This window comes from Malus domestica, chromosome 17, assembly GCF_042453785.1.
Source record: "Malus domestica chromosome 17, GDT2T_hap1".
In the NCBI taxonomy this organism is placed as follows: domain Eukaryota; kingdom Viridiplantae; phylum Streptophyta; class Magnoliopsida; order Rosales; family Rosaceae; genus Malus; species Malus domestica.
Genome location: NC_091677.1, coordinates 15,697,622 through 15,716,524, shown reverse-complemented (window position 1 = coordinate 15,716,524; position 18,903 = coordinate 15,697,622). Strand labels below are relative to the sequence as shown.

Here is an 18,903-nt window from a genome sequence, read left to right as displayed (position 1 = left end):
AATTTAGTATATGCAAGTTATGAGACATAGTGAAATGACGAAATCTTTTAAATTCTTCGAACAAAGTATAAGATTTTCAATTTTTATTACCTCCAACCATTTTGGTGCTCCTGTTGGCTCCCAGGCTGATACACCACCATTTGGACTCTGAAGAGTCAAGATGACATTGACAGCATCATACATACACTCAGCTTCCATTGGCTCACCAACGAGTTCTGGGGACATATTTGCGAAAATGCAGCAACACTGAAACAAAACATGTTACAAGTTAGCAACATTTTCATCATAGATGAGAGGCACAATCTTCAACTTGAGTTAAGTACACGAGTAAAATCACTCACCCTCAGTGCTTCTGCAGTACAATCCGACACTTGCCATCCATGGTCACGGTCAGAGAATGTCCACGCGCCCTTAGAAACGTGACGGAAATGAGCTAGATAGTCACCAGATGTATTCACCCTCACCTACAATGTTACATGTAGGATGTGTACTTTTAGGTTAACTGAAAATCTCAACACATTTGAGTATGTCAAAGACAGTTTCCATGACTTGAATATGTACCTGAGATATCTTGAGAAATTCGTGTGCTTTCTTAAGGGTAGGTGCCATTTCAGTATTTAGATTGCCAGCAAGCAAAGCTTGAATCACAAGAGCACAATCCCATGACTGGCTTCCAAAACTCTGCATCTTGATTCCATCCTCTCCGAGCCAGATATAATCAGTAACTCTAGGAAGATGCTTCTTGAAAGCTTCTCCACTAGGATCCTCGGCCCAGCAAGCAAGCATCATTAATGGCTTTTCCACACATCCGATTGTAATGTAGCGACTGTTCTCATCTTCGTAATGAATTTGGTCAATTGTGAATTGAATGGCATTGTCTCTGATCTTCTTGAAGGGCCAGCGTTTTAGGAGAGGCTCAGCAATATTGTAAAAACTGTCCCACATAAAACGTTGTACACGACCATGGGGATAGTAGTTATCGTCCTGAATTAGTCAACAATGCAAAGAACAGTTAGTTTATGCATGTGAACAAATTTCTTCAAGAACATAATAAAGTTGAACAATAGCAAGAACTATATTAGGACAAAGAGGTATAACTCACCGGTGCACACCAATGGCGCACTTTAGACCAGTTAATTTCGCTGTAAGGTTCACAGTAAATTTCTTGTCTCAATTCCTCAACCAGAGGAGTGATCGGGCCAACAAATCTTGTGGCGTAAAAGTAAGACATAGGTAGGTAAGTCAACCTACAGTAGCAGAACATTTTTGCTGCAGATATGAAGTAGTACCAGTTAGAAAGACGTGTAACTATTTTGAGTAACAAGAAACTAGGGTGTGGAAGAAAATTGTGCTTACATGGATGAAAAGGAAGCAGTGTAGACCCAGTCCAGAATTCCGGGGGCATTGGGTTGCTGCCTTCCCAGTCATACACACCAAGAATCTGCAACACAAATCAAGTTAAACCATTTGAACAATAAAATGATCCCTTAAGATACATTCCTTGAGTGTGCATCCTTTTGCAGTATGAAATACTACTTTTATTTAAATCAACAAGTATGTTATACATACTGCCATCCAAGTTTTTCCCCATGATGCAGAATAGTAAGCACCACCACGATCAAGAATCCACTTTCGTGCCCTTGCGCATGCATTGTCACGCCCACCATCAGGGCCCTCTCCAAGAATACGCATCATACAGTAGTTAAGGCATGTAGTAAACATCATACTAGGGCCTGATATGTGCAGTCCCCACCCACCATCTTCATTCTGATGGTTGTATGTATACCGCAAGATTTCCTTCTTGTGCTCAGCTGAGAAAATAACATTGAGATATCCTGGAATGTATGCAGCCATGACCTGTAATTTTTTGGCAATGAAGAAAAAAAAAAGGAACAATGAGTCAGCTGTCACATACAAGTGCACCAAACGCCCAACTTTTTTACTGTCACTTTTAGAGCATCTGAATTTTTTACTGTATGGTAAATAAGGAGCAAATTACTCACCAAGGGAGGGAAGTAAAAGTTTGGGCCAGCATTTTCAGCAGGCCAATGTCCGTGGGGTGATTGCAAGGCATTCCAGAAGGTAGCAGCCCTCCTGAATGCAGCTGTGGCCTGATCATATGTAATCTCCTCACCCTCCCCAATTCTTACAGGAGGAATTTCTTGTTGGAAGTTTTTTTCTCTTAAAATCTGCAATTGGTCAAGGTAAAAATATATATATTAGTAAAATAAAATTAGTAATTTATTTTAAAAGTGCATTAATTTGTACCCAATTAAAAAAATAAATTGTTTATCTGATATGTTATCATACAAATACATGGAGAAGTCATAGGGAAAGAGTTGCCTTCCTTGTATCCTTCCCCTTTCCCTTTCCCTTTTACTCACCTGACCTAATAATACAAATCACCTATGAAACTTGATTATTAAATTCTCTGAATTAATGCAATATAAATATCATTAAGCTAAATAGTTATTAGAAGTATAATATGCTTACCCACCCACCAACTCAAATGTTGCCTTCTTCTATTTTTTAATTTTTAATTTTATATGAAAGTCCACTTCTATTTAAAAATAGAAAATAAAAGAATGAAATTGTAAGCATTTGTGTACCAATATAAAAGTCCAATTAGTTCAAAGGAAAGTTCCAACTAGGGGCCAACTTTGTTTGACCAATAAAAAGAGGGTTTGGGAAAAATAAAGAAGACGGCTAATGCTGAAGAGATTAAATTTGTAGACATAATTTACAAACTAAATTATGTGTTACCAATATGAATGAGCACGTTTATAAACGTTTAAATGATAATTCAATCATAAACTTTCATGTCATTTAATTTATAAAATTTTGTCTACAAATATAATCTCCCTAACATTACCCAAGACAGATAATAAACAATGCTACACCTACCCAATGAAAAAAAAAACAATGCTACACCAACCCACTAACTAACGAGGCATGCATCTCACAAGGTGTTCTCTTTTCTTTGGCCGGCCACCACTCACAGTCTCACACTTGAACAGTTGGGAGTTTCAAAGTTCACAAGAGTTGACCAATGTTAATTATTCAAATTTTTTGGTGGAGTAATTTGTAAAAGAAATTTTTTGTTTTTTGTATCATATATATATATATATATCACATGCTTCAATTATTACATAACAAATAACGCAACTTAGTGAAATATATAAAATTGATTACATTATTGATCAGCTCTTAAACAGTTATGAACTTATTGTATAAAATCGATAACATTACTCATCAGCTCTAAAAAAGCTGTGAACTCATTGTACATGTTAATAAGATGATCAACACTATAATAAATTTTATGTGCTACTCATCAGTCATCATATATAGGTAGAACTACATCCCAATATCAAGATAAAATAGTATACGCTAGAAAAATGGTTGGGGTTGGATTTTTGATAATTAAATTCCTTCTTTTAATCTGAAAAAGCATAATCTTCTCGAGATTAATTTTAATCATTATTTTTATAGCATAATCTTGATAATGTGTAGCTCCACTAATGTGGTACCAATACCCTATACAATAAAATATATTCAGCAATTAAACTCAGAAATTTATAAATTATATATTTTTTAATAAAATGATATATTTATGTTAAGGGTTGAGATTTAGACAAGCTTAAAACTTGTCATCATTTATATATAAAAAGAAACAACACTAACTTTATTAATAAGTAGCTATAACTCATTTATCAGAAACACAAAACATTACCTGAAAACGCCATAGGAGGTCACTGCTAGGCGTGACCTTGAAGCGATTTTGGTAGAAATGCTCACGAGCAGCTTCAACTTCTGCTCGTTCCTCCTCGGTACCTGCATCTGGGTCGAACTCCCATGTCTGCCTTCCATGGAAGTTGTTTGTGCTGAACAAGAAGGGGTCGTTTGCACCTTCTCCAAACTTAATCCTCCACATCTTCTTTGATCACTTAATACAAATACATAACGAAATTAATTAGTAAGGGATTGAATATAGATCCAAGCAACTAGTTCTATGTAATTAAAATATTCAAGTAGGTTTTTATTTTTCTGAAAGGAAAAAAAAAAGCTGGTTGAATATGATTGAAAAATATTTATCTAGAGGCTAGTGAAATGTTGATCCATCTATGGTGGAGCTCCTGTTAGGGTTTGTAGCTGTATTGATTGTGAATATTTACCCCAAATGTCAGAGTTCGAACTATCTTTCCGTTTTAATCTTTTTGTGGAAAAGGGAAAAGGGAAAAATAATGATAAAAGAGGTTTAATTGAAAAGATTGATTAAGTTCTACAACTCACTGAAAGCTCTTCTTGATCATACGTAACTCAACCTCAATCATCCATTTGAACTCTTGCTACCCAAAATCTCTATGTAATGACCGAGAGAGAGAGAGAGAGATGATGATGATGAACAAATTGTAAACTTTAGGATATATATTTTTTAACATGTGCTAACTGCAGATAGATAGTACTGAAAAGGCTCTGGCCTTTAAGCTTGAGGACTCACCGATTGCAAAAACTGGCTCCGATGATGAGGAAGGAAAGGAAGGAGTTTGCTTGAGTTGCTTGGCACAAATGCTAAGTCTCTGTGTGATTATTGATGCATGGGAAACCCCACTTTATACGGTCACATACCCTACAGAGGCCGACAATAAAAAATAGCCATCCCCATTTTTTGCAATATTTAATCACCATCTTGTGCTGTGTGAGTATGCGTGTAACCAGAGAAATTAAAAGGTTTATCGCTTTTGGTCAACTTTGGTGTTTTCTGAATTTCTCAGGCTCTTTGTTATTTGCTAATGTTATTTTCTCACAATTTTGTCCAAAATGCGTAATTTATAAAAAGGAACATTACATATGGTTTTTTTTTTTTTGGCAGAAACCGCCGGATAGAATCGGTCAGAAGGACATATAGTATCAAAGAAATAAAACATTCCAGGAATCCTCATGATGCTATATTTTGGATGTATGCTGAAATTTGATACCCCAAAGGAAGAAATGTGCCGAATGGATAAAAGGTATAAAAATTGTCTCTCAATAAAATCCTGGTTAGAGTGGATGAAAAAAATATTTTCCTTAACATGCGTGTGGAAGTCAATCTTAGCACCCTATACTTGTTTAAGCTACCACTAAACCAAACAAAAAATGTCATTGTTCTTGTTTTCTGAAACAAAGTGTTTTTTAAACTCTTAATTTAGAAATGTTGCACTTCTAAATTAGTAAGGAATGTGATTGTATAAATCATTGGGATTCTGTAATATTGTTTAGATAGTCTCCTAGTTGTCATGTATTACTTGAAAGACGAGGATTCTCCATTCCTTATTATTATAAATAAAGGCACAATGTGATGAGAAATTTTCACCACAGAATCAAAAATTCTATCTTCTCCCTGTCTTTGCCGTCGGCCCCTCTCCCTCTCTTTACCCTTAATCAAATAGGCCTATAACATGTTATTAGCATGCTCCTGATGCTGCAGTAAGGAACTAAAGGTTCTTAGAGGGTGTTCTTCTACAACTAGCACCCAAAGGCTTTCTTCGTTTCCATCCAATCCAGATTCTTGTAAAACACAAAAATTGATATTTTATAAGTCCTGATAGCATGAAAATATTCACCATGATGCATGAACCCCAAGTTTATTATTGCTTTATATTACATAAATTGCTCAATTATATGTTGTTCATCCATATGAAATATTATTATTTTGATTTTGCATACCCAATATTATATTTTTATTATAGTATTTTGCATATGCAATATTATATTTTTATTATAGTATTGGATACTACTATGTTGAATTGTGTGAGTACAAAGAAAAACAAGAAAATAGAAGCAGAAACTAGAGATTTAAAAACCCTAATCGCGAGCCGCACTGAGAGAGAAAAAAAAATTGTGGCCAAGTCGCGCTGAGCCACCGAGCAGTGGTCTGAAGCCACGCTACTAATCGCACTGAGTCACGCCAAGCATGGCCTGAAGCCGAGCCACACTAAGCCAACTTGCATCGAGTCGCGCTGCAACGCTGTTCCAGAATGACATTGTCTTGGTGTCAGGTTTCCATACCTTTGGGCATGCTACTGAGCGCGAAGCCCAAGCTCAATTCCTATGGATTTCTTCCACTGTCTAGCATGCAATACTTCTCAGCCTGCCTTGCCTCGATGGGCTGTCCTTACTCTTGAAACCTGGGGTTGCTGATGCTGGGTTGTTTCCTTATTAGCCCAAAGCCATTTTTTGCTTGTTTTTATTTCCAACCCACACCTAATTTTGCAGGGATGGTCACGGCCACACCCATATTTGGGCTTTCTCATTTGTTCAGCTCACAACCAATATGACCTGAACGTCTATATTTTCTTCCTTCCACGATCGACACCTATCTGGTCTCAATCTAGTGAATTAATTTAGTAATTCGCAATCTATTAAGTTGGGAGCCAAATTTTTGGCCCGCAATCCACTTTTGTAAATTAACAACTTAATTATGTTTTTATTTAAACAATTGACATCCTTTCGTAGTCCCAAAGCTACTTACACCAAGCCCCCAAAGCAACCGCAAATCACTACACTAGTTTATATATTGCATCTTGTGTTCTTGTAGATACCTTTTTATATATGAATCGGAAGTTCATCTAAATTGAATATGTAGTTTCTAATTAAGTTGGGAGACAAATTTTTGGCCCGCAATCCACTTTTGTAAATTAACAACTTAGTTATGTTTTTATTTAAACAATTGACATCCTTTCATAGTTCCAAAGCTACTTACACTACGTCCCCGAAGCAACCCCAAATCACTACACTAGTTTATATATTGCATCTTGTGTTCTTGTAGATACCTTTTTATATATGAATCGGAAGTTCATCTAAATCGAATATGTAGTTTCTAATTTAATGCCTTTGAAACTTAAAGTTTTCATACAAAAATACGCCCATGAAACCTGAAGTTTTTCATGAAAATTAAACGAAAACATGTCTATAGAACATGAATGTTCTAGTTTAACCACAATCTCGTTCCTTCCATTGCAACGACATTTTAAACTTGAACAAACAACTTTACCACTCTAGAAGTCTCTAGAAGAAACTACCTGAAGCGGGTTTAAGATCAAAGCTCCACCTCACCACCAAAAGTCTCACAACCACCATTGAAGAGGCTACAGACGAATCGGTTGACAAAGCTGACAAAGCAACAACCATGATTTTCATAATGAAAAATCTGTATGATGCATTGCAAACCGAATACCTCGTTGAAGAGGATACACGACTCTTAGGCTCTCTTTAGCAAAGCAATTCGATCACCAGAAAAATATCTTCTTGCCTGAAGTAAGACATGATTAGCAGCACTTACACTTCCAAGACTTCACATCTTTGAATGAGTACAATTCTGAAGTTTGTCGAATCTGACCACTTATCAAGTTCTGTAATGAGGACTTGATTGAACAAGATCTTCTGGAGAATGCCTATTCAACTTTCCATGCCACTAATATTGTCTTGCAACAACAATATGGGGCACAAAAATTCACTAAGTTTTTGGATTTTCTCTCTGTCTTACTACTTGCTTAAAAGAAAAACTAGCCTTTTTTATGAAGAACCATCAAGCTAGACTTATTGGCTCGAACGTTGCACCTAAAAAGCATGCCACCACTTCTCGAGGCTACAAAGGATGCAAGAAGCATCATGCCCATGCAAAAGAACCCTAAACCACGGCCCAAGGTTGATAGAGCAGAGGCCCTCCTAAGGGAGAAAATCCGACCCCGACATGCGATTCCCTAGGTTCCAAAACTTCTAACTTCAAGAATAGGTGCAAAGCTTAAACAATCAAACTTCTAATGATCTTGATATGTGTTACCAATGTGGGTCCAAAGAATGTTGGTCTTGCGTTTACTAAACTTCCCTTGACGCTATTGCTAAGTATCATTCATGTCATCAGAAGATTGAGACAAACTTTTCACAAGTGGATAATCCCAAAGGTACAACCACCGAGATTTATGATTTTCAAGAGGCATCTGCTCTGATGGAAGATTAGATCAATTTTTTAAACATTTTGGCCGAGTTCCCCCTAGTGGCCGACCTCACTATTGGCTGTACACATTAATGGTTGAACACATAAGTGGTCGAACCCCCTATTTTTCATGGTTTAATTTTTCGAACAATTTTCTATGTATTTGGACTATTCATTTGGTTCTTTGTTTTAAACTTTTGGATAATTACTTTATAGATACTATTTCACGATAATTAATGTGACCAATTCAATTAATTTATTTCTAGCTATGTCTTGTGGAAAAGTTAGTCATATGGCAAATAGTGCAACTATGCACACCATATTGCATGAATGTCATTATTCCACCAACTTCGTACCTAAAAATTCACCTCTAATAACCCTTTCCAGCCCCTCCAACTTGATTGAAGGGTATGACATTGCCAATATCATTTTGTCCAATGGTACTGCATTAACCATTAAAGAGGTTTTCCTTGTCTCATCTCATTACGGACTAATGTCATTTAGCTTTAAAGATATTCGAGAGAATAACTATCATGCCAAAACCACTGAAGAGAATGGTTTAGAATATCTTTGTATTTCATACGAATATAGCTAGAAACGTATTCATTAAAAGATGGAACACCTCCATAATGGATTGTATGTTTCAACCATATGAGCAGTGGAGGCCTGCCATGTGGCCAGCCAGAAGTTTGGGTTTCAGAGCACTTGCTTACTTTGGCATGTTCGTTTAGAACATCCAAAAAGAGATATGATGTGTTGTATCATCAATCATCTAAAGGGCATCCTCTTACCAGAAATTTCAAAATCATTCATGGGAATACGCCATGTCAAGCTTGATCTTTGGTGAAATTGTTAACTTAACCCTCAAATACAAAGATCATCTTCGGAGTTACTTCAGCAGATTTAAAGGGATATTTATGGACCTATTTGTAAAGACCCGAAATTTCTAATTCAAAAGCCATACACACAGGTAGGCCACAATAAAATAATGGTTAATTATAATTCTAACTAACCACACTAAATAATAATAATAATAATAATAATAATAATAATAATAATAATAATAATAATAATAATAATAATTTTATTTAATTTATAGCAGCATCTAACATCCTGGTTAGACTGCCTACGTACCCTAAATGAAGGGATCAAGCTAGTCGTAGTTCACATTACGCTTCTAGAATAACATACTAAAATCTCATTATCATCCGACGGTCGGATCTCCGCTCCAATGCTCCGCCAACTCCTAGAAAATGGTGGCCCTCAATTCGCCAACTTCGATGCTCTGCCGCCCTAACCAAGACTTGGGACATGTTCCTAGGTCCACAAGGAGTCAACCCATGGTGGTGGTCGACGGTGGTAGATTCAAAATCGAAATGATAGCGCTCGTGGGTGCCTTCAGACCCACTGGAGAAGACGACGAGAGTTCATCGTGAAACCTCAACCACAACCGTCCTACTTAGGTGGGAATGGAAGTTGGGACAATGAGGAGTTAATTGGTGGTGGTGCGTTGCTCAACTCGTTGGGAAAACTGACGGAAATTCGTCTGGAAGGCAGCGGAATGGGTCGGGTCTCATGGGTCAACTCGTTTCCCTTTTCTTTTTCTTCTCTCTCATGCCCTCATTTACCTCTTCCTAATTGGGCCAAATCTCCCTCCCCCATTATCCTTTCTATATTCCTTCTTCATCACAACCACACATGTGGCACTCCCATTGCTCCAGTTTTTATGGAGCCTTCCAAATTAATGAGGTAAAATGTCTATTTTACCCTCAACTTCAATCATTATTAACTTCTTCATTATAACTCCGTTTCACGAACGGTTTTCGCCTATGCGCTCATAGGATCAAACTCTATCCATATATGTCAAGAAATACAATAAAATATATGAGGATAAAATACGTCCTCGTAAAATTTCGTTTTAATCAACGAGGGGCATTTTCCACTTATCAATAAATTTTTCTACGTTTTCATATATTTTAAATTTTCTAGGGTATTACACTATTCAACCAACATGCAAACCATTTAAATATTTTATGGTTTAGTTGATCCATCAACATGTTGGTCACTTGTTTTCCTACTATCCACACCCAATGCTAAATTTGAGAAACTCTAGCACAAATTATTAAGCTTAGGCTCACCACCCTGATTATCCAATTAAGTCGATTCTTCTGGATAATGTTGGAGAGTTTACGCCATAGACTTCTGACGATTATTGCATGGTAGTTGGGTTTGAATTTGAACATCATTTACCTCATGTTCATACCCAAAATGGCCTAGCAGAAAAGTTCATTAAGTGCCTTTAATTTGATCGCTCAGGCCTTGCTCATGCGCACTAAGCTCCTGGTCTTTGCTTAGGCCTATGTAATTTTGCATGCAGCTATGTTGGTCTATCTGAGGCCTACCATTACCTAGTCATTTTCACCATTATAGTTAGTTACTGGGAATGAGCCTGACATTGCGCACTTACATATATTTGGGTGCACAATGTATATGCCAATACTGACGCCACTACGTACCAAAATGGGTCCTCAGAGATAAATACGAATCGAATCTATTTCAGTTATAATTCACCATCCATTATTTTCTATTTAGAGCCTTTGACAAACAATATCTTTACCGCACGTTTTGGGGATTATCACTTCGATAAGACAATCTTCCCATCATTAGGGGAAGATAAGAACATTAATGTTCCTGAAGAACATTGTGGATTGTCATGGATTACCCACACTATGTCACATTTAGATCCCTGCACTCCATAGTCTGAAACTAAAGTTCGTCGTATTTTAGATCTACAAAGCATTGATCAAAGCATACCTGATGAACTAGCAAAAGTGAAGAAATCACATATACTAGCTACAAACGTGCCAGTAAGAATATATGTACCTCACATACATCAAAGCATCACCCCTGAATGACGAGTTACCCCCAAATGACGGTTGGCCACATCCATTACACGGCTCGGTGCATTGTGGCTAGCCAATCATCTAATCCTACCTCAAACTGTGGCAAACCTGTTGATTCGAAGAATTCATAACCCTGAAATAGGAAACCTACGAAACACCCTAGTGAAACTAGTATGAATCTGATCATCACCTACTCAACCGTTTCAACGCATGAGGTTATTCTACATTACAGAAGCGTCTTGAAAAAGACGAATCCGCTCCCAAGAATCATGAGATTTCGATCTATTATGCTTGGATAAGGTTTGGAATCGGAATGAGATAATAGTCGATGATGCATTTACATACATTGTAGTTATTGATATCATGCTAAGTGATGACATTGAAGCGCGTTCCATTGATGAATGTCGATGTAAAACTAATTGGTTAAACTAGAAATAAGCAATCTAGGTCGAACTTGATTCACTTTCAAAACACAAGGTGTTTGGGCCCATAGTTCCTACACCTTTACATGTGAAGCATGTGGGCTACAAGTGGATTTTCGTAAGAAAGCTAACGAGAAGAATAAAATAGTGCGATATAAGGCACTCCTCGTGGTGCAAGGTTTCTCTCAACACCCTGAGATTGATTACGAGAAGACGTATTCCCCTGGAATGGACATTATAATGTTCTGATATCTTATTAGTTTAGTAGTTTTTAAAAAAACTGAGTTGCAGTTTAGGACATGGTAACCGCGTATCTCTATGGGATCTTGATATAGAAATCTATATGAAAGCTCCTGAAGGACTTATATTGGTTGGAATAAATAGTTCTAGATTATGGAACATCCTTCTAATTAGATTGAGGCGTTCACTCTACAAATCGAAACAATATGTGCGGATGTGGTATAACTGTCTGAGTGAGTATTGATTGGTCAGGGATATATGAATAATAAATTATGCTCATGCATGTTCATTAAGAACTCATGTTCCAAATTTGTGACAACTGCAGTTTATGTCAATGACATGAATCTTATTAGGACTTTCGAAGAGCTTAAGAAAATTCGATATTGCCTAAGCCTAGAGCTTGAGCATTGTTCGAGTGGTATTCTGGTTTATCAATTGAATTATATCCATAAGATGTTGAGACACTTCAATGAGGATAAAGAGAAACCTTCACGTACTCCTATGGTTGTTTGTATGCTTGTTGAAAAACAAGATCCTTCCCGTCATAAAGACGATGAAGAAGAGGTTTTGGAGCTTGAAATTTCATACCTGAGTTTAATTGACGCTTTATTATACTTAGCTCAATGCATTATACCAGACATATCCTTCATTGTTAATCTTCACAAAAGATATAGCAACGTGGCTACATGCAAACATTAGACTAGTGTTAAAGACATATTTCGTTACCTCAAAGGTACTACAAAGTTGGGCTTGTTCAATCTCTATGCATCCTCGAGTGAAACCGTTGCCCCTCTTGATCCTCTAGTTGATTCTCACCTTGTTGGTTATGTTAATGTAGGTTATTTATGTAATCTGCGTAAGGCATGTTCTCAAACAAATACCATTGGAGACACCACAATATCTTGGAGGTCAACCAAGCAGACCTTAGTTGCAATTTCTTTGAACCATGATGAAATTCTTGCCCTACATGAAGCTACGTGTGAATGCTTTTGGCTGAGAGCCGTTATGGAGTATAGTTGACACACTTGCGGATTACTTCCGTCGTTCACGATCCTACAACAATTTATGAAACCAACAATGCCTGTATCAACCATATCAATAAGGGATACATCAAAGGAGACAACACCAAGTATATTATGCCAAAATTCTCACATCAGGAACAAGAGCATTAGAAGATTGAAGTCAAGCAAATCCATTCTCAGGACAACCTTGCCAGCCTCTTTACAAAGTCATTGGCGATGTTTACTTTCCAGAAGCTTGTTCAAGAAATTAGTAAATTATCTGATTTGAATTGCTTGTAGTTTTCATTTGGAAGTTTTTTCAAACTCAAGGGAAATATCCAGAAACATACTCACTTGATCTTAATGTACTCTTTTTCCCCATGCTTAGGAGCATTTTTTTTCTTTTTTGAATTTTTGCTACCTAATGAAGTTTTAACAAGGTACCCATCCTGGGCTGGTAATATCTTTGTGTGTGTTCTACTTGCGTCATTAAGGCGTTTTGTTTTGACTTAATGCAAACTCTCATTTTTCTCCTTAGACTATTGGTGTTTTATCCTATCATGGGTATAAATAATGTATTTAAAACTTATGGTACATTTGAAAATAAACATACCGACTTTTGGTACATTTAGATTCCAAATGTACCAAAAAACAAAATGTACAAGAAATTCAAATGTATGATGAAATCAAATGTACCCTTATTATAGGTAATCAAACGTACTATTATAATCAAACGATGGTACAATGAAACGTACCTATAATAAAATTATAGAAATTATAGAAAAAATGTTTAATCAGATTCTTACAAGAAACAGATGTTTAATCAACGAAAATAAAAAAAACGAGACACTTGTATCAAAACGCCTCTAAATTTAAAAGTGCATTAGATTCCAAGTTTTGGTTCTACGCTTCAAATTACATTTATGAGGTAATAATCAAACTTGGAAAAAAAAAATATTTGACAGATCAAAAGAGACCACTTGAGTTGTTTTTTCTTTTTATTTTTTTTATTTTTTTTAATAAACGATATTATCTACATTAAAAAAAATAAATTTAACTTAACAATGAGTTAGCAATCAGTGATAAATCTTGAAGCTAAACAAAGCAAATTTATAATGCAGTACGTAAACTTTGACTACTTTTTCTTTTGGGTCCAAAATGTTTGACTACTTATTAGTGGTCGATATATTTGTTGAAGGTTCTTGCAATCTCACAAGAGAACTTTTGGTGTTAAAAATATAAAATGGCGGGCTTGACCTTTTCAACGCCAATTATTGAAGTATTTAATCCACCACCATCATCGACATTTAGATTCATAATTAGATTTTATCTGATTTAAGCATAGATTTTTCGTGTAACCCATGAATTAAGGGGTGTAGTCAAATAAGGATTTAAATAGATTTTAAAAGATTTTAAAAGACTTTAGAATTCAGGTGTAGTCAACTAGGATTTTAAAAGAATTTAAGAGAGTCCATTCAAATACAGGGGTAGTCAACTAACACTACGTTTGGATGAGAGAAATAAACTTGGAATTTGTATAAAAGTCAGAATTTATAAATTGACATGCACTAATTCCCTTGTTTGGATTCATAACTATAGAAATTTAGAATTTCCGCGTGAAAAATAACTTGGAATTTGGGACCTCTAATTCCCGAGTTTAAATTCTATGTAAATAGCCGTCATTTCTCAATTTCTATGATTGAGAGTTTAAAAATAACAAATTCCATATTCAATTTCATTGTTCTTTTAGGTTAACCAAACAAGAAAATTAACAAATTATAGAAAATAAAATCATGTCATTTTAATTTCCATCATTTTGAAATTCCTTAGTAATCTTAAATTTCTTTATCCAAACATAGTGTAAAGGCTTTTTAAGGATTTTAGAATCATGGTGTAGTCAATTAGGATTTTAAAGGATTTTTATTTTTATTTTTTTTTCAAAAGATAGATTTTATTTATAATCTAATTGAAATATTTACATCCATAGCAAGAATATTAAATAAAAATTCAGGACCTATCTCGTCTCACACAAATGGACCACCATGTTTGGCAGTAAACGAGGCAACCGTGAGCAGCCAGGTTGCTCCCCCGCAGCACAAACCCTATTTTGACATCTCCAATATGCTTCACCAAAGAATCAATATCAAACAGAAGACATTCCAAATCAGCATCCACTTCAATCTCCTTGTTAATCATTCGTAATAGCACCTGGGCATCCAATTCAATCTCCACCTTCGTAAATCCTTCGTTTTTGCAAAACACAAGCGTTGCACAAATGGCCTCCGCTTCCGCCAAGATTGCAGAATTAAAAGGCCTCTTTTCCGCCCCTCCTGCTCTCCGCAAACACCCTGCAAAATCTCGAATCACCCACACATAACTCCCCAGCCCCGTCTTCGAATTCCATGATCCATCACAATTTACTTTCAAAGTACCAAACTTTGGTTTCCTCCACCCTTCAGTTGCTTCACCATCCTCCTGTGCCCCAATTTCTTTTGAGTTAACCAAAGAATCCTTCGCCTCCTTCTCAAATACCCGATGCTCACCCACATGTCTCCTCCATACCTCAATTGCCTCCATTGGATTCCATGTTTTCCCTTGAAACACCACATCATTTATGCACTTCCAAATTCTCCACAACCCGAAGACCACGTCCTAGAGAATTTCTTCCTGCCTTGCCATTCCTTTAATACGTGACAACAAAGCCTCCCAACATCCCCTAAAGTCTTGTCCCACTAGAGACAATGAATCAATTTGTAAAGGGTAGCAAAACTAGAACACTTTACTAAATACACACCGGAAAAAAAAGATGTTCCTCCGTTTCCTCCACAGCGTCACACACCGCACACCTACCATCCACATTCATAAGTCTCTGAAGCAAGTTCCTTCTTACCGCCAACCAACCATTGCAACATCTCCACATAAAAAAAAATTAGTTTATTAGGAACATGAAGCCCCCAAATTCCTTTCCACAACCGGTCCCCTTCAACCTTCCCACTTGTCATGCCCGTACCTCTTCTCCCAAACTCCCCATTCGCTTGCAACTCCATCGCCGCCTTATACCCCGTTCAAACCGTATACCCTCCATGTTTCATATGATGCCAAATAAGCCTACACTTACAACTGAACAAACTCAATGGTATTCCCAAAATTAACTTTGACTCTTCCTCATCAAAAAGCTCATGTACCATCTCCATATTCCACCCACTCAACTCAAAATCAATCAAATCGCTAACCCATTCTGGCCTCAAGGCATTTTGAGTTTGAAGTTTGAAAGTGTTAGGTATAGGAATCCAAGGATCTCCAGTTACTCTGATATTCGTTCCATCCCCCACCCTCCAGCGTAACCCCCAAGAAATTTTTTCCCCTGAAAAATACCTTTCCAACCCCATGATGATTTACACCTCAACTTTGCATTCAAAAAAGTTGTGTTCGAAAAGTATTTATCTTTAAGTACCCAAGCCAACAGCGAGTCCGGAGTCATCATCAAATGCCACCCAATTTTAGCCAAGAACGGAAGGTTCAGCATTGTAAGTCCCTAAACCCCAATATGCCCCCACCTTTCTCTTCTTCAATTTTTCCCATGCAATCCAAGGTATTCTAGAATTTTTTTTGTTTCCCTTCCACCAAAATCTCGCTATTTCCCGCTCCATCTCTTTGCGTACTCACCGGAAGCTTAAAACATGACATCGTGTAGTTTGGCATAGCTATTGCAACCACCTTAATTAACACTTCCTTACCCGCTTGCGACAAATATTGCTCTGCCCATCCATTAAACCATGCATCCATACCTTTCCGGACTTTTTCGAACACCACATGCTTGGAATGCCCAAAATCTACTAGCAAACCCAAGTACTTCCCAAAACCATCCCTATCTTGAATATTAATCCATTGCCCAATTGTCTTCCTTGGCCGTTTAGAACAATTAGCTCCAAAAAATAAGGAGCTTTTCTCTCGATTAATAAATTGCCGGGAACCGTCCGCATAACAATCAAGCACCTCTAGTACCCCCTGGACCTCCTGTGCTGAAGCTTGACAAAAAATCACCAAAGCATCAGCAAAAAATAGATGTGAGATAGACGACATACCCCCCGGGGCAACCTGCATATCGTGGAGCACCCGAATTTCTTTGTTTCGACTTAAAAGTGCCGACAAACCTTCTGCATAAATAAAAAACGAGAATGGAGACATTGGATCTCCTTGCCTAAGACCCCTCTATGGTTGAATGTATCTGCTTGGCAAACCATTAATCAAAACGCTATAAGTAATAGTGGAAATGCATGCCTCATATCTCTTGCAAAATTCTTCACAGAAACCCAGTTTACGCATCATTGCCAACAAAAAACTCCACTCCACCCTATCATACGCCTTCGCCACATCTAATTTCATTGCCAAATGTTGATCTTCACCAGCTGGCTACATTTTTAAAGAATGAAAAATCTCATGAACAACTAGGATATTGTCTTGGATTTACCTCCTCGCCACAAATGCGGATTGATTCATAATAATAATTCTCGGCAAAACCACCTTCATTCGGTTCATGATAATCTTCGCAAAGATTTTATATAACACATTACATAAAGAGATCAGTCGTAATTGTGTGATCTTCCTCGGGCATGCAACCTTTGGGATTAGCACTATGTGTGTATGATTGACTTTTTCCAACAATATACTTGAATGCTAGAAAGCCTGCACCATCAGAATAATCTCACCCCCACCACCTCCCAATGATCCCCCAAAAAAACCACTCGAGAACCCACCCGGACCTGGCGACTTAGAAGTAGGAATTTGAAAAGCTGCACTTCAAACTTTTTCATCTGATATAGGCATCATCAACTCCTCATTATCCCCCACACTAACTCTTAGATCAACCCACTCCGTCACCTACTGAACCCATCGTGGGTTACTTGTAGTTAATAAGTTAACAAAATATTCCCCGCCATATCCTCAACCTTAGCCAAGTCCTCCCACCATACCCCGTTATCATCCTCCAAACCTCTAATACGATTACTTCTTCTCCACTTTACCGTTTAAGCATGAAAGAATTTGATATTTTTATCCCCTTCTTTTAACCATTGAATTCGTGATTTCGCCTTCCAATAGAGTTCCTCCTCCCTGACTAATTTTTTCAACTCCATTTCTTTTTCTATAACCTCAGCACCGGCATAACACTCAGACTTATACGCACCATGGAGTAGTACTAGGATGGGTGACCTCCTGGGAAGTCCTCGTGTTACAACCCCCCACCTCTTCTTTTTCGTAATATTTTTCATGCACCGGATCCTATCAGAACTCCAAAATTAAGTGAGTTTGGGCGAGAGTAATACTATGATGGGTGACTCCTGGGAAGTCCTCATGTTGCATCCCACATCCCACCACCTTTTTTTACTAAAATACATTGAGATTTTGTTCCTCGAAAGAAGGAGATCTAAGGTTTGGGTTGCGACGAACGTCAGTGACCAAGGTTTTTGATGATTTTGAGTGCAATCTCAATGATTTGTCAAGTATTTTGTAGTGTTAGTGTGATCTGGCATAGGCTTCGGCGTAGTTGTGCGAGTGAGTGTTTGTTACGCAGTGTTAAAGAGTTATGTTTGTACTAGGGGAAGACTAGGGTTTTGGTGGAGTGTGGTTGGCTTAGGAAGAGTAAGACTTTGAGAATGGCGCAGCATGGAGAAGTGTTCAAAGGGGGATTATTTCGCTGACTTGGGAATGAGGTTTGGTGCTAAACTTTCCCTGTCAGAGAAGGAGAGGGTGGGGATTACTGTTGGCCGATGGAAAGTTGATGAGGCTTTGTTAGGGTTCCACCACTGCTTGTTGGTGGAAGTCTTAACAGACAAGGAGGTGAATAGAGATGCCTTCATTGATTATTTTACTTCGTTATGGAGAGGAATGGAGGGTGTCTCTATTAGAGAACTCGGTGATCGAAGGTTTTTGGCGAGATTTGTGAGGAAGCAAGATTTGCATCGAGTGTTAAAGATTGATATTCCATGGATGTTTAAGGGTAATCTAGTCATGATTACAAACTGTACGGCAAGGGAAAATCATCTTTGGGATTCCTTATCGTTAGGGATGTTTTGGGTGCAGTTCCACAACGATCCCCCGTTGTGCATGACGGAAGGGGTGGCGTTAGCGATTGGTGAATGTATGGGATAAATCTTCAAGTAGGGACTGCATTGGGAGGTTCCTGAGAGTTAAGATGCGTTTCAATGAAGGATTTTATTGAGTCTATGCAAATCTATATGTATTAAATTTTTTAGAAGGATTTCATTGAATGAGTAATTTTATAGGATTTGCGAAGAGATGGTAAGCTTAGAAAGACTATAAAGAATCTTATCTCCACCCCTAGGATTTCTTTCTAACCCCCT

At 37.4% G+C, this 18,903-nt stretch overlaps 1 protein-coding gene across 1 annotated transcript in view; it reads right to left on the bottom strand.

Moving 5' to 3' along the window:
• LOC103432258 (beta-amyrin synthase-like) overlaps nt 1–18,903 on the bottom strand; it is a gene marked incomplete at its 5' end in the record, with an annotated part of 37,381 nt that overhangs the window by 1,033 nt on the left and 17,445 nt on the right. The window contains 10 exon segments of the mRNA NM_001328920.1: nt 91–246; nt 342–464; nt 562–984; nt 1,103–1,269; nt 1,357–1,441; nt 1,570–1,857; nt 2,004–2,189; nt 3,731–3,943; nt 4,499–4,623; nt 14,058–14,066. Of these exon segments, the coding sequence (NP_001315849.1) occupies nt 91–246; nt 342–464; nt 562–984; nt 1,103–1,269; nt 1,357–1,441; nt 1,570–1,857; nt 2,004–2,189; nt 3,731–3,931 (1,629 nt within the window).